General features: G+C 41.6%; 1 protein-coding gene across 2 annotated transcripts in view; it reads left to right on the forward strand.

Annotated features, from left to right (window-relative positions):
• The window catches only part of rtel1 (regulator of telomere elongation helicase 1), a 43451-nt gene that overhangs the window by 15798 nt on the left and 11452 nt on the right, over window positions 1-16201 (forward strand). For both annotated transcript variants that reach the window (XM_041945947.1, XM_041945948.1), the window contains 11 exons: window positions 287-358; window positions 476-557; window positions 747-879; window positions 1851-1964; window positions 2340-2380; window positions 3550-3635; window positions 3773-3850; window positions 11930-12007; window positions 13192-13338; window positions 13477-13592; window positions 14558-14681. In XM_041945947.1, the coding sequence (XP_041801881.1) occupies window positions 287-358; window positions 476-557; window positions 747-879; window positions 1851-1964; window positions 2340-2380; window positions 3550-3635; window positions 3773-3850; window positions 11930-12007; window positions 13192-13338; window positions 13477-13592; window positions 14558-14681 (1071 nt within the window). The remainder of the gene's footprint in view (window positions 1-286; window positions 359-475; window positions 558-746; window positions 880-1850; window positions 1965-2339; window positions 2381-3549; window positions 3636-3772; window positions 3851-11929; window positions 12008-13191; window positions 13339-13476; window positions 13593-14557; window positions 14682-16201) is intronic.

The raw sequence follows: 16201 nt of genomic DNA on the forward strand, positions 1-16201 counted from the left end.
AGCTGGGTGGATGGGTACACCATTGTTTTTTAAGAAATTGACTTGCATGAAAGCACAACTTTTTAAGACTCTTTTATGAGGCTGATATTGATTTCTCATCTCACTCTCTGGGAGGAGAAAAGCCACATATTTTTGAAAATGTCTTGTTATAGCCTGCAGGGTTTCCTGCACTACATGGCATCTGATGGTAGAACACATCATTAATCCATTGCATTGCATAAACAGCTGTTTATTTAAACTTTTACAGTAGCAACAATAATTCTTCCTTTCTTTCCTTTTCTTGTAGCTGGTGTTCTGTGGAGAATCATCTGAAAAGGACAGACAACAGCAGATGCAGTCTAACACGGCTCATTTTAAGGTGTGTGTTCATTTACAGCCAAGGGCAGCCATATTGAAATGTTTGTGCATCTCCACACACTTTTTCATTATGAATCCAATGACAGTGTTTACTATGATATATGTCTGTTTGCCTCAGGTTCATATCCATCGAGACACCAGCTGTCACAAGAAAAAGCAGAGCACTGACGTGTGGTCTTCATCTTCATTAAAGAAACAAGGTAATGATACACAGCCTGTGACATGCATCTGCCTCTCTTTAAATTATCTCCAAATCAATTCATGACCATACAGCCATGAAGTTCCCTGTGTGGATATCAGACTCAGAGGTTGAACCCTTCAAAGTTTGTGTTTAGTTTTGTCTTACTTTCTCTCACTGAAGGCCTTATGTCTTTCTTTGCACCTTGTAGGCAACATTCTGAGTTACTGGTGCTTCTCTCCTGGCTTCAGCATGCACGATCTGGTAAATCAAGGTGTTCGCTGCATCATTCTGACCAGTGGTACCCTCTCTCCACTGTCCTCATTTACCTCTGAGATGAGGATGTAAGTTACCTCTCACATTGCACAATTGCATTTCTTCACCACTGACTTGATTGGTATGTGTGGTAGATTTGCTTATGAATGTTAAAGAAGGATTTCCTCCATCTGTAGCAGTCAGGAAGAATGGAAAACCTAGGGCTGGATTCTCTTTCTTTATGTCTTGATAAGTTGGACTGACCCAGAATGGTATAAAAAGACACGTGGTCCTATTCTTCATAACCAGTGCAAAAAGGGCTCCAACAGTCAGGTATTTTCCTGACCATGATGTTGGCAATGCTTCACACAGACATACAACCTTGCACCCTTCTTGTGCTTTCACAAAGAAAACACGGCCTGTTGTCTTGTCCTTGAATGTGGAGAGGCATGTGGAGTTCCAGGCAACATCAAGAGGACAAAATTTTCTGGATGTCCTCTGAAAAAAGAAAATTATTATTCATTTTTATTCATTGCAATGAACACTATAGACTGGGGCCAGGAACACAGGAACATCCGCACCTTTAATAAAGGGACTGTGTATACAGTTTATTTTACAGAGTGGATTTACTGTTAAGTTATTCTTTGCCTTATTGGCTGATGCTAAGTACAGTGTGCTTTTTAGCTATGGTAGCTCAAGAGATGGTGGTGATGTTCTGCCCGGCCATCCTTATGTCAGTTCATCTAGTAGTCCAACACATTGGTCCAGATTGAAATATCTCAAAATGTGCAGCTCTTAATGAAACTATTTATTTATTATGTTTTTGTGTCAGTTATTTTTATTCATAACCAAATCTGATTAAACTCTTTATGTTATGCTTTGAATACAAAGAATGTTCACATCAGAGACAACTGAAAAGCTTTATTAACCAAACATATCTTAGGAAATGTCTTCCAAAATATCATCTTTTAAAGTTTGAACCTAACCTAGACATTATTCATTTTGCTGTTTTAACAGCAAGTCAACCTTGAGCCAGTGTGTTTTGCTGCTGTTGGTTTAGAGAATTCCCAGTGAGTCTGGAGAACAGCCATGTGATTGGACAAGACCAGATCTTTGTGAGCATCATTGACCAAGGCCCAGATGGAGTGCAGTTAAGTTCAGCATTTGATAGAAGGTTAGTTTTTATACATATGGGTAGTTACTCTTTTTTGTATTTTTGTTTTGGTATGTCTGCGAGTGAAGTCACATGGCTAACAAGTGGCCAATTTATTGGGCATGGTTAAAAAAAGTTTTGTAATCTGTCCTCTTGTGGGGTTTGATATCATTTAAATTTCTTCTCATCTTTTCTTTTAATTAGTTTTTCTGAGCTTGCCTGACTTTCAAATTGAAATAGCCATCTCTTTCTATACTAACCATATCTTATGTGTTAGGTTTGTTACATCTGACGTGGAGCAGTAACTTTAATAGTAAAATATGTTTACTTTACAGATTGTTTATCTGGTGGTTGTGATGATGTAAATAAAACCAATAATCCTTTATTCTGTAACAGGTTTGTTCCTGAAAACATGGCATCGTTAGGCAACACTGTTGGTAAGATCAGACAGCATGTGTAAAATATGTATGATAAGATTTTTCATTTGACCATGTGTCTGAAGATGTGTGTTTTTCTATCTGACATGATTACCATCATTGTTTGTGCTTAACTTTGTGGTGAAATAATGAGATCTAATTAGTTGCATGTTACACATGTCCGATTTGAACAGGAGGCTAATTATCTTTTTACCATCAGTTTGAATTGTGCCTGTACAATGATAGTATGATTCAGTTCAATTTTATTTATATAGCGCCAAATCACAACTGAAGTTGTCTCGGGACACTTTCCATATAGAGCAGGTACAGACCAAACTCTTTATCTACAGAGACCCAGCAATTCCCTCATGAGCAAGCACTTGGCGACAGTGGTGAGGAAGAACTTGCTGGGTGGGTGTTTCAGCTGACTATGTATTGTGTAGTAACATATTAGTCAAAGTCAAAGTCAGCTTTATCGTCAATTCTGCAGTATGTACAAGACAAACAGAGAATCGAAATTTCGTTACTCTGAACCTCTGTGACAGGACATATATTAAAAAGAAATAAATAAAAACCACGACGCACTGCGAAAAACACAAAAACATGGTCACAATGAGAGAGAGAGAAGCCGCTGCGTGTGCACGCGCCGCCATGTTGGCTGTATCTTAGTTACAGATAGTACAATACTATGGAAATAATAACAATGGAAGTATAACAAATAGTAATAGCAGCTGCAGTGGATGTCAGGCAGGGCCACGGCAGGAGATATAGCTATAATCCACAATCCAGGTTCAACCACTCCACATGGGGACCTGCAAGAGGAGAAAGTACAAAGAAGCCGGGTTAGTAACATGCCTTGTTAGGACAGGAAGGCATACAGATGGCAATGCAGAAAAGAATAGAGGAGCTCTGTGTGTCATTGGAAGTCCCCTGACAGTCTAATCTATAGCAGCATAACTAGGGGCTGGTCAAAGGCAAGCCTGAGCTAGCCCTAATTGTAGGCTTTATCAAAAAGGAAAGTTTTAAGCCTACTCTTACATGTTGAGAGGGTGTCTGCCTCCCAGACAAAGACTGGAAGGAAGGTTCCACAGGAGAGGAGCTTGACAGCCATAGGCTCTGGCTCTGATATTTTTCATCATTTCTGTCCCAGTCGTCACATTAATGTGTTGGCTGCTGTGTTCTCTCCTCAGCCAACCTGAGCCGTGTGGTTCCTCATGGTCTCTTAGTGTTTTTTCCCTCTTTCCCTTCAATGGAAAAAACCCTGGACTTCTGGAGAGTAAGTGGAGACTTAGCAGAATCACTATCGTTATACTGTTGTGTATTTTTGTTGATATATTTATTTTGGATGTTCCAAATGATTTCTGGATCGAATGTTGTTGTGTAAAATCAGGTACGTGTGTGTTCTCTCACCAGGCCAACGGACATACAGATCGCATTGAGACTGTAAAGCCCATGTTTGTTGAACCTAAACGAAAGGGCAGCTTCACTGAAGTAAGTGTTAAGTGTAAGTTAAGTGTTGTAGATCAGGGCTTCTCATAGTCCAGACAGCTTGCTACATTGCCATCCGCACCACAGAAAATTAATGAATTCAGAAAATGTGCACATTGAATGTTACTCACCAGTGGAAGAGATCCACTCCCTCACACTAAGCCTTGGCAGCTGGCCAGAAAGCCCAAATTTATAGTTCACCTGCTCTATGGATAGACACGGAGAATGACAAAGCTTGTCTATTAGACACAAAAGGTGTCACTTCGGTTTTTTCAAGATTCAAGATTTAAGATTGTCTTTATTGTCACTGAGCATAACATGTCAATGAAATTTGCATTGCAACCCCCATGTTAGAAACTACACGAAAGATAAGAAAGATAATAATATAAAATAAAGATACTAGAATAACTAACATGCAGATAAAAATATGCTTAAATGCAATAAAAATATACCAGAAATGAAAATGTACTAAAACAATAAACAATAAAATATTCCAACAGCAGCTGAAATATACTAAAATGTATGTACTGAGTGCAAATGGCTGACTTTTTAGTTGAGCGTGTGTTTACTCAAATGTTAAGTACACAGAAGGTGCAGGTGCAGGTGGAGGTGTAGGTGTAAAAGTGCGGTGTGCAGTGGCTCATAGTTCTCACAGTCTCTCACTCCAGTGAGGGGCTGCTGGGGGTGATAGCTCTTACAGCTCTGGGGAAGAGGCTGTCCCTCAGTCTGTTGGTGGTGGTGCGGATGTTCCTGTGTTCCTGCAAACAGTCTGTGGCCCAGATGGCTGGGGTCCGTGGCGATGGATCTCGCCCTCTTCCTGACCCGCCTTCATATATAGAGTCTAGGTCAGGCAGGGGGCAGCCCACGATGCCCTGTGCAGTTTTAACCACCCGTGCCAGCTGTTTCCTCTCCTGTGCCGTGCAGCTGCCATACCACACTGTCACACTAAGGCAGAGGATGCTTTCAATCGTGGCCCTGTAGAAGTTGATGAGCAACTGAGAGGAGAGTCCAACCCATTTCAGTTTCCTGAGGAAGAAGAGCCTTTGTTGTGTCTTCTTCACCAGGCAGGAGGTGTTCATGGACCAGGAAAGATCAGATGTGATGTGGAGGCCCAGGAACATGATGTTGTCCACACGCTCCACCACTTCTCCGTCCATGAGGAGGGGGGCGTGATCCGTCTTTCTGGACCTCCTGAAATCCACAATGACCTCCTTAGTCTTCCCTGTGTTCAGCACCAGGTTGTCGGCTGAACACCACTGGGTGAGCTGGTGTATCTCCTAGTAGTGGGTCTCGTTGTTATCTGAGATGAGACCCACTACTGTATTGTCCACCGCAAACTTCAGGACTGTGTTGGTGGGGTGGATAGCAGCACAGTAGTGAGTAAACATGCTGAAGAGGGCTGGGCCGAGCACACAACCCTGTGGCGTGCCTGTGCTGAGGACCAGAGGGGATGATGTGATGTTCCCTATTCTCACCACCTGAGGCCTGTTGGTGAGAAAGTCTCTGATCCAGTGGCACAGAGACGCAGGCAGACCCACTGCGTGTAGCTTCAGTGCCAGCTTGTCTGGGATGACGGTGTTAAAAGCTGAGCTAAAGTCTACATATAGCATTCTGACGTAGGTGTTGGGCTGCTGCAGGTGGGTCAGGGCTGTGTGCAGGGTGATGGAGACAGCATCCTCTGCGGACCGATTCCCTCTGTAGGCGAACTGAAGGCTGTCTAGGTCCGAGGGGGTGAAGCCTCTGATGTACCTGAGAATAATCCGCTCAAAGCACTTCATGATAACCAGGGTCAGAGCAACAGGTTGAGGACCACTACCACACCTTGTGTTATGATTAAGCTACAATACAATGTTTTCTATTTTGAAATAAATTTACGAATGAGCAATAAATTGTCAGTGATGTTGAATATTCAGTGGAGCTGGAGATCACTCACTGCGATCCTCTCCCCAGATGAATGTGATTTTAATGTAGCTGATTTCCCTATTGTTTACATGTTGTCATCACGTTGTCATGATGATGTTAACTGCTGCAGAGAGTGTTGTGGGCTGTTGCTCCTGAGTTCACACATTAGTGTTACACCAGAGATTTTGCTATCAGCTCCTCAATTGCAGATACAGAATGCGTCTCTCTTTCTCTAGTCCACAATAACTAGTGTAAATGTAGTTGTAAGAATATGTCTGAGTCAGAAATTATTATGGACTAATTGTCTGAGCCTTGTATGCCTCAGCTCCAAGCTGGCCCAATCACAAGAAATGTTATGTTAATTATTTGATTAAATATTATGTTTTTATCACCAGTCGTTCCAGACCTCTAACCTTAAATACAAGGTACAATACAATTGAGGAATGACTTTGAGAACCCATGATGTAGATACAGCACTATGTAGCATGTAGCAAGTAACCTTATTTTGCTAAGAGGAAATACACACACTTCCAGCTATCAGAAATAGCCAGTATTTATATAAATAACAAAATTTAATTACATTAAATTCACTTTGGGGAACTTCCCTTTGAGGGGAGAAAAATTTATTGTTTTGAAAATTGATATGTAATTTCATCTCCAAGGTTTTGATGTTCTTGGAGTTCTTGACTCATGTACAGTGACCATAATGCTTAATTAACAAACACATAATGCTTATATAACCAGGGTCTTTAAAAATGAAATCTTTGTTACTACTAACTACACACACAATAACAATGCAAAGCACAAAAACTAACTACAGACTACACACACACAGGTGACTAGTACACATGCAAATAAATGAACAAATGAATGAGACCATTAATTAGACTGCCTTGAATAAATACAAAGAATACAGTGATGAACAATTAATGAATAAATGATTGGATGACTGAAGTTGCGAATGCAGCAACATGCCAAATTTGTGAATGAAACAAACAAATCAAACATATTTTAATCAGATAAGATAAGATAAGATAGGTAAGGGATAATGCCCGACGAGGTGTCCTGGCTGCAGGGTGTCTGTTAAAAAGTGTTATAGGACACCTGTAAAAGAAGTTCCGGTCAAATAGCCTGATTGTTCTAAGTTACTGCGCTGGCTCAAACGCTAGTTGGTAACCGTGGCAACAGAAACTCAGAACATATGTTAACATGGACATCAACTTTGAGTGCTACACTGCCACTACTCTCAATGACATTTTGCGACTGTTTTATGCGTCTGTCCAGTCGACTAAGGAAGGAGGAGAATACAGTGTTGCCAGTTGATGCAGCAGTCTGTTACTGAAGGAGCTGCTAAGGGCCCCCACTGTGTAATGCAGGGGGTGGGAGGGGTTGTCAGTGGTAGGTGTCAGCTTGGCTAGCATCCTCCTCTCGCCTACATCCTTTAGTGGTGTCCAGACGGCAGTCCAGGACAGAACCAGCCCTCCTGACCACTTTGTTCAGTCTCTTCCTGTCCCTCCCAGAGCTTCCACAGCCCCAGCAGACCACTGCGTAAAAGATTTCAGATGCAACCACAGAGTCGTAGAAAGTCCTCAGTAATGTCCTACACACTCCGAAGAACCTCAATCTTCTCAATAGATGGCGCTGACTTTGGCCCTTCCTGTACAGGGCATCAGTGTTAGTGGACCAGTCCAGTTTATTGTTTAGTGGACACCCTGGTATTTGTACTCCTCCACGATCTCAATGTCCAGATCCTGGATGCACACTGTTGTAGTCTGTGGTGCTCTCCTGCGGAAGTCAAACACCATCTCCTTGGTCTTGGTTGCGTTTATGTGCAGGTGGTTTAGTCCACACCAGTCGAAAAAGGTGTTTTTTTCTCTTTTAACCGAGATTGTGAGCAATTGATATTGTAATTATTGTGTTTTGTATGTATTGTGTGGACCCCAGGAAGACTAGCTGTCGTCTTGGCGTCAGCTAATGCGGATCCTTTTAAATAAACAAATAAACATCCAACGATGGCTGTATCATCTGAGAACTTCTGCAGGTGGCAGCTGTTTGTGTTGTATCTGAAGTCCAATGTGTAGAGGGTGAAGAAGAACGGAGAGAGCACAGTACCCTGCCACATCTGACACACAGTCGCGAAGCCTCACATACTGCGGTCTGTTGGTGAGGTAGGTGATGGTCATGCAGTCAGGGGACAGTCTACTCCGGCGCCTTCCAGGTTCCCCCTCAGCAGTGATGGCTGGATTGTGTTGAAAGCACTGGAGAAGTCAAAAAACATGACCTTCACTGTGCTACCGGTGCTCTCCAGGAGGGAAAGAGAGCAATGGAGCAGGTAGATGATAGCATCTTCCACACCAATGCCTGGTTGATATGCAAACTGTCGGGGGTCCAGCTCACTGCTCACCAGGTGACGGAGGTGGTTAAGTATAATCCTCTTCATCAGGTGGAAAATTAAGGCTACCAGACTGAAGTGGTTGCGGTCCCTGGGATCCACAGTCTTTGGCACTGGAACCACACAGGAAGTTTTCCACAGGGCAGGAACTCTCTCCGGGCTGAGGCTCATGTTCAATATGTGCTGAGCGACCGCACAGAGCTGATCTACACAGTCCCTGAGCAGTCTGGAGCTGATGTCATCCTCGCCAGTTATCTTCCTTGCCTTTGTCCTCCTGAGCTCCTTTTTCGCCTGATCTGTTGTAATGGAGAGGTCGGGTGGCTCCTGTTGGGTGGTTCAGCTCATTTGCCCATTCCCAGTCTCCAGATTCAGGGCCCCTGCTGTTCCAAACCTCTCTGGCATTGTTCCCCTGCAGGCGCTGCTCCAGTTTCCTCTTGTCGGTGTCCTTGCCTCTCCTGATCTTGCTTTTCAGCTTCCTCTGCACCCTCTTCAACTCAGTTCTATCCCCAGACTTAAAAACCCTTTTCTTCTCATTCAGTAGTGTTTTCAGTTCAGGGGACACCCATGGTTTGTTGTTTGGGAAACACCATACGTTCCTGGTAGGCACAGTGCTGTCCACAGAGACATTAATGTAGTCCGTGATGCATGTTGTCAACTGTCAGTGTCGTCCCTGTGAGGACTGCACAACACTGCCCAGTCGGTGGTGTCAAAACACTGACTGGGAAGAATTAGTGGAAACACCAAAGAACAAGTCAATGGAATCTTTTAAGATTAAACTGTGAAATAAGGCTTACGGCAACATTTTGCAACAGAGAGGGATGGGATGCTCAAAAGAACGTGTCTAAAATAATTAGACATTGTTACTTTATTGATGGAAAATCCTCAATTTTGATCTAATGGTTCTTCGCTATTCCTATTAATCTATCACATCAACCCAATATCACAGGACAAGTATTGTTTCACCTGTTGCTCTCGAGGGAGGAGAGGATGTGTTGGATTTGTCTGCTCCCATTTAGCAGCTTGGCCAGCTGTTGGCTAGTTCTTTCATCTGGAGCATCTTGGAGTTCTCCAGTATTTTTTATTTTTATTTCTTTATTTTTTTTTTTGACGTAATGGATGGTCTTCGGTTAAGTTGGCTGTCTCTCAACAGGCTGCAGGGTGATAACCTCTACCTCTTCACAGTGCACCAACTTGAGTGTGCAGGAGATGCAGTGTCAGCTTTGACAGCTTTTAAAATGTCACAGTTCTGACTTTTTAAACTTTGATCAAGTTTGAAATTCAATCTGACTGGAGCAGAGTTGGCAAAGCAGGTTTCTTCCTTTCAAGTTAGCCGAATGTCTTGTTAACTGTCTTGCCTGGTGTGGCTTTGGATTCAGCCGATCTATGCACGGTGGAAGTTTGTCTCTGGATGAACGGGTCAGCAGCCCATTCGCCAGGGACAAGGCTGAAAAGCTTTGAAGTCAGTAGAATGAACTGAATAGCACATGAAACATGTACGGAAGAAGCATTTGCTTCTGCTTGCTATCGTCCCCTGTGGAGAGAGGGCATTGTTTGGTGTCAGATGTCTAGTTTCAGAGGCACAAAACTTCACCACTCTTCTCTCTGGGCCTTTGTTTACCTTCTCTTTTGATCCAATTTCTTTCCTAAAGAATTAAAAAGGTTTATCACATGTTGATTGTTTCCATGTTCAGAGGTTTTGCCTATTCATTTGCTGAAGGAAACCAAACACCTTTACAAATAACAAAAGATGAATGAAAGTAGAATGTATTATGTATTTCCTGGTTGAACATGTAGATATTAATGATTTTCATATCATTATCTACTCCACGGGTCTAAACACACCTTCTACGCTACAATAATTGGAGTGAGGACATCTTTCATAGGGATAATAATACACATACACTCACCGGCCACTTTATTAGGTACACCTTGCTAGTACCGGGTTGGACCCCCTTTTGCCTTCAGAACTGCCTTAATCCTTCATGGCATAGATTCAACAAGGTACTGGAAACATTCCTCAGAGAGTTTGGTCCATATTGACATGATAGCATCACGGAGTTGCTGCAGATTTGTCAGCTGCACATCCATGATGCGAATCATGATGCAAAAACCACATCCCAAAGGTGCTCTATTGGATTGATATCTGGTGACTGTGGAGGCCATTTGAGTACAGTGAACTCATTGTCATGTTCGAGAAACCAATCTGAGATGATTCGAGCTTTATGACATTGTGCGTTATCCTGCTGGAAGTAGCCACAGAAGATGGGTACATTGTGGTCATAAAGGGATGGACATGGTCAACAACAATACTCAGTTAGGCTGTGGCATTGAAACGATGCTTAATTGGTACAAAGGGGCCCGAAGTGTGCCAAGAAAATATCCCCCACACCATTACACCACCACCAGCAGCCTGAACTGTTAATACAAAGCAGGATTGATCCATGCTTTCATGTTGTTGATGTCAAATTCTGACCCTACCATCTGAATGTCGAGACTCAAAAGACCAGGCAACGTTTTTCCAATCTTCTATTGTCCAATTTTGGTGAGCCTGTGCGAATTGTAGCCTCAGTTTCCTGTTCTTAGCTGACAGGACGGCATGGTCTTCTGCTGCTGTAGCCCATTTGCCTCAAGGTTCAACGTGTTGTGCGTTAATAGATCCTCTTTTGCATACCTCGGTTGTAACGAGTGGTTATTTGAGTTACTGTTGCCTTTCTATCAGCTCCAACCAGTCTGGCCATTCTCCTCTGGCATCAACAAGGCCTTTTCGACCACAGAACTGCCGCTCACTAGATATTTTCTCTTTTATCTGACCATTCTCTGTAAACCCTAGAGATGGTTGTGTGTGAAAATCCCAGTAGATCAGCAGTTTCTGAAATACTCAGACCAGGCCATCTGGCACCATTAACCATGCCACGGTCAAAGTCACTTAAATCACCTTTCTTCCCCATTCTGATGCTCGGTATGAACTGCAGCAGATCGCCTTAACCATGTCTACATGCCTAAATGAATTGAGTTGCTGCCATGTGATTGGCTAATTAGAAATTTGAGTTAATGAGCAGTTGGACAGGTGTCTAATAAACCAGCCAGTGAGTATATATTTGAGGTTAAGAAAAAACAGACATCAATTTAGAATATTGATGAAGCAAGGGCTTACCCTAATAAAACTGTGTTTCCCAAATTATCAGCAGTGTCACTGAAAAATAGGTTTAATTGAAGGAAATAGGACCTGTCAATTCAGGAGGTTTGTTGTCCCTGCATCTAAAGTTAACATGTTAAAACAAAACTTTCTACTTTCCTTTTAAGTAGTTAATGAAAAACATGCTTATCAATTAATGCACATCGCAAAGTGAATTCCTTTGTCCTTAGTTTCACATGATTCCTTGATAAAACCCGTATCATGGAATATTGGCTCTTAAAAGGGTCAGTTGTAGGTTTGTATTAGAACTGATCTGTGAAAGCAGGTCATGAATTAATAAACTGGTTTAGGTCCCCCCTCCCAAATAAGGGCTCAATATTCCTGTGTTCATCCACCGTGAGTCTTGCAGCCCTGTTCCTTGACCCAGAGGCCACATGGACAGCAACTTCAAGGGGGGTAAATTTCATCACTAAAGATACTTAGATTCATGCTCCAACTGTGAACCTCCATTGACACAATTGCCAGGTTTTTTTACAGGTCTCACAGTATTTCATGAGCCAATTATGGTATGAGCTAGAAACATGTCCTTAAAGGGAATGTTGGTGTCATTACTGCTAATTACAGCTGATCTTGTATCTCTTTCTATTCTCAGGTTATTGACGGATATTACAACAAAGTCAGTGATCCAGCATCCAAAGGGGGAACCTTCTTTGCTGTGTGTCGAGGGAAGGTGAGGATAATGTGTGTCCATGGAGTCAGGAAAAGTCTTAAATCTTTTAAAAATTAGAGGTTTCCTGATAAGTCAGTCTCCAACATGTTCAGATGGAGCATTTTAAGACAAGATCAGATCAGCTTTATTAATTCCAAGCTGGGGATTTTTGGTGTTACAGGTAGCATCAATAAAAAATAACGAGAGTAAAGGCAATGGAAAATAAAAATTCAAAATAAGAGTTCAAGACATCATGTCTTGAGTGGTCCCGTCACTTATGTCACCATGAGGCTAAACATTGTTTTGGCTTTGCTTCTGGACAGGCTTTAAGTACACAAAGATTGTCACAATGCTATTTTTCATCCAACAGTTTCTGATTGATTGTAGGCTGTGTGATTGTGATTGTGGTTATGGTTCTTATTATTGCCATTGTTATGATTGTAGTTATTATTTTCCTTGTGGTATGACAACGGTTATTGTTATGATTACTATTCTGTTATTGTTATAATCATGGTTATGTTGTTATGGTTGGGGTAATGATTATGGTTGTTGTTATGATTGTGGTTATTGTTAGGATTCTGTTTATTGTTAGGATTATGGTTCTGTTTCTGGTTATTGTTATGTTTATAGTTGTAGTCATGGTTACAGTTATGGTAAAAATTATTGGGGTTCAAGCCAATCTGATGAAGGAAAAAAAAACTCCATTGAATATGTAATTATTGAAATGTGTGTGATTGGTTTCACAACATTAAACAAGCTGAACTGATTTTACTTACCTTTGTGAAGTCTAAAAGCTGCTTGTTGCTGCTTGTGTCAATTTTGACCCATTGAGCTGCGTCCTTCTCCTGGTTCTCTGGGAATCCCTGCTTGCAGCTATGGTTATGATCATGGTTGTATTTAAGATCATTGTTGTGGTTATGGTTACTGTTAAGATTGTGATTACCACAATGATTGTGTGTGTGATTATTGTTATGTTTATTATTTTTTATGGTTATGAGTTATGATTACAGTTATTGTGGTTAATTGTTTATGGCTTCACTTATGGCTTATGAGGATAAACTGCAGACACACAGTATCAATAAACAATATTATTTATACATCTATTAATACATAAATACAATATATATATCATCATCAGCATGACATATAAGGTTATTTAAATGCCACCCTCTGATAGCACTTCTGTCATTGTGTTCCTGTGTCAGGCTAGCGAGGGTCTGGATTTTGCAGACGCCTTTGGTCGGGGTGTCATTATCACTGGCCTTCCTTACCCTCCCAAGATGGACCCACGAGTCATCCTGAAGATGCAGTTCTTGGATGAGATGAGCAAGAAGAAAACTCCTGGGCTGAAGGTGAAGGGAAACTGCTCACCCAGTTACTGAACAGACCTGATGTTGTTGCTGTGGTTCTGTGTGTGTGTGTGTGTGTGTGTGTGTGTGTGTGTGTGTGTGTGTGTATGTGTGTATGTGTGTGTGTGTGTGTGTATACAGTACCTGTCTGGGCAGCAGTGGTACAGACAGCAGGCTTTCCGAGCTGTGAACCAGGCCATCGGGAGAGTCATTCGCCACAAGGAGGACTATGGAGCCATCTTCCTGTGTGATCAGAGGTCAGACATGGAGCTGTCAGTCATATTTTTACTTCTCCTGAGGCATTTCATAGAAGTTCAGGCCCCATGCAAGAACCACTCTTACCAACAGATTACAGATACAAACGGGCAAAAAACATTCATTTGACCTGATATCATAATATCTTAATCTGAATGAATTTAGGTTAATTATTATTCTGAAATTAATATATATGGAACTATAACTGAAAATTGATATTCTGTTTACCATATCATCATCATCATGGCTGCTGTTTTACTAGTTTTTGATTTCATGATTTTATGACCATATTTTGACATGGCAAGTCACTGTGGTGGTTAGGGACGTTCTCTCACTCCATCAGCTGGCTGTCCTGGGTCTTTATGCAGGTCTCTATCCAGTGTCATTACCAACAGCCTGATATCTCTGTGCATGTCACATGACCACCTCTGCTATTAGTCATAGAACACTTTGCTTTACTCATTTAACGTCTAACAGATTGTTGCCTCTTTATGTCTGTTTCAGTACATCGCTGCCCTAATGACACGTCATTGGCAGCCATACTACTATTAATATTTTTTATTGTTCTTTTGTTTGTTATATTCCTCTGATGCTACTATACCTACTATGATGTAGGTTTATGACATGGATTTCCAACATGGAAGCATGTGAAATGGAGATCCATCATCTTGCCTCCAAACAAACTCTCCCCCCAAAGTGCCAGCAAACAAATAATTTCAGCATTGGTCCATGGACTGTTGTTCTCTGTTTTGTCATCCATACCGTTCTTGTAGTAGCAGAATAGAATTTGCTTTGCCAGTCTGATGCACTTCCATCACTCTGGACATGATGTCATTGCTGTGTGTGTCATTGCAACCTATATTTGCATCAGTGCAACTGGATAGTGGCTTTCACTCAGTCCTGCCACCTAAATGCCCACTTCTTTACAGCTTCAGATGTCTAGAATAATATGTGACTTTTTCCTCAGGTTTAAAAACCCTGATGCCAGGGCTCAGCTTCCATTGTGGGTGAGACCATACCTGCGTCTGTATGAAAGCTTTGGGAATGTTGTCCGTGATGTCTCTCAGTTCTTCAGGGTTGCACAGAAAATGGTAGGTTCGACTCACACAGTTGACAAAAATGCTGACTTATTCCTTATGTGAACTATTTTGTAACTTACTGTCCTGCTGTAACAACACAAAACTAATGGATATTTTTGCCATGATTTTGCATGGGTTGCTGATGTGTGCTGTGACATCATTGGACTGTTATATTTGTTTTTTAGTGCATCAGCATCAACATCTGCTCCAACAAATCATGTTGTTGTTACAACAGTAATTGAAGTTGGCAAAAGTACGCCCATCCATATGCAGTAACTACTAGGAGTTGGACAGAAGTACGCATGAAAAACAGAAAAATATAGTCTGCGCACTAGATAATGCTTTATTGATAATGCTCCCGCGAAAATTGTATTATTTATTAATATACCACAATGTGAGGTTTCAGATGGAAGCCCTTCTTGTCATAAAATGAATGCCATCTCACAGGTCGTGTGACTACAAAAGGGTGAGCCAAAAAGAAATACATAAAATAGGCAACCTTGAAATTACAATTACGGTAATATGTTGAGATTATTAGAATAATCCTGAGACCCTCAGATGGGTGAAGTACACCCATCAACTGCCTTATCCCTGTGCACACAAATACATGTGCCTGTTTGTCCAATTTGGTCTCAAGTCCTTGGTTGTGTACACAATAACTGTGTCTTTATCACACAGAAACCCGCCGAGCAAACTCTGCTCAGTGTCAGCTGTGGCTCTGGTCTTTTAACTGATAAAGTGCATCTTACTGGCTTTACAGCAGTGGCAAAACTAACACTAAACGAAACAAAGTACGACAGCACGGGGCACAGTCAGAAACAACACAACACACAACAAGAAATCAGAAACAAGCAGCAAGCAGCAGAATTGTGCACCTTCTGCAGCAACTCAAGTGGGAAGGCAAGGTGTGGCAGGGAGCACTGATTGTTATATCCTTGATGATGTCATGGCTGTGTCGTAGGGATTCTTCTGAGTCTCATTGGGTCTCATCCAGTGGGAAACCAGGACTTGGATGCAAGCCAAATCTGACACTTAGGTGTGATTTGCGAGGCCTGATTGTTCGTTGTCGAGGTTTTTAATCAGATCAGAATCTTCAGATTGTACATGTAGTCCTGTCCTTGTTTATCCATGTGGTGTGTCCCCAACATTAAAAAATAATAATAATCCTATAGTCTTTTTAGCACTAGTTATGCCATTAATACAGTAGGAGTAAGATACCTGAAGGGAAAATGAGATCCAGCAAATCTCTGCCATCACTGTTTTCTGATACAGTGCAGCTGTATTTTTGTCTCTGATTGAGGTAATTGAGATACCTGCAGAATAATGATAAACTCATGTTTTTTTTGTTGTTTTTTTTCCCTTTTTGCTCACGCAAATTTCAGTTGTGTTGTTAGTAAAACTGACACAATTGTCACTAAAATGTATTTGCAATGAGAGAGTTGTACACTGCAGACACTAGAATTAGAATGTTAAGTGTGACTCCAAGCTTGGCGCCTGTGTTTGATCAATACTGCAAGTATCTGTGGTAGAAT

This window comes from Chelmon rostratus, chromosome 10 (assembly GCF_017976325.1).
Source record: "Chelmon rostratus isolate fCheRos1 chromosome 10, fCheRos1.pri, whole genome shotgun sequence".
NCBI lineage: Eukaryota > Metazoa > Chordata > Actinopteri > Chaetodontiformes > Chaetodontidae > Chelmon > Chelmon rostratus.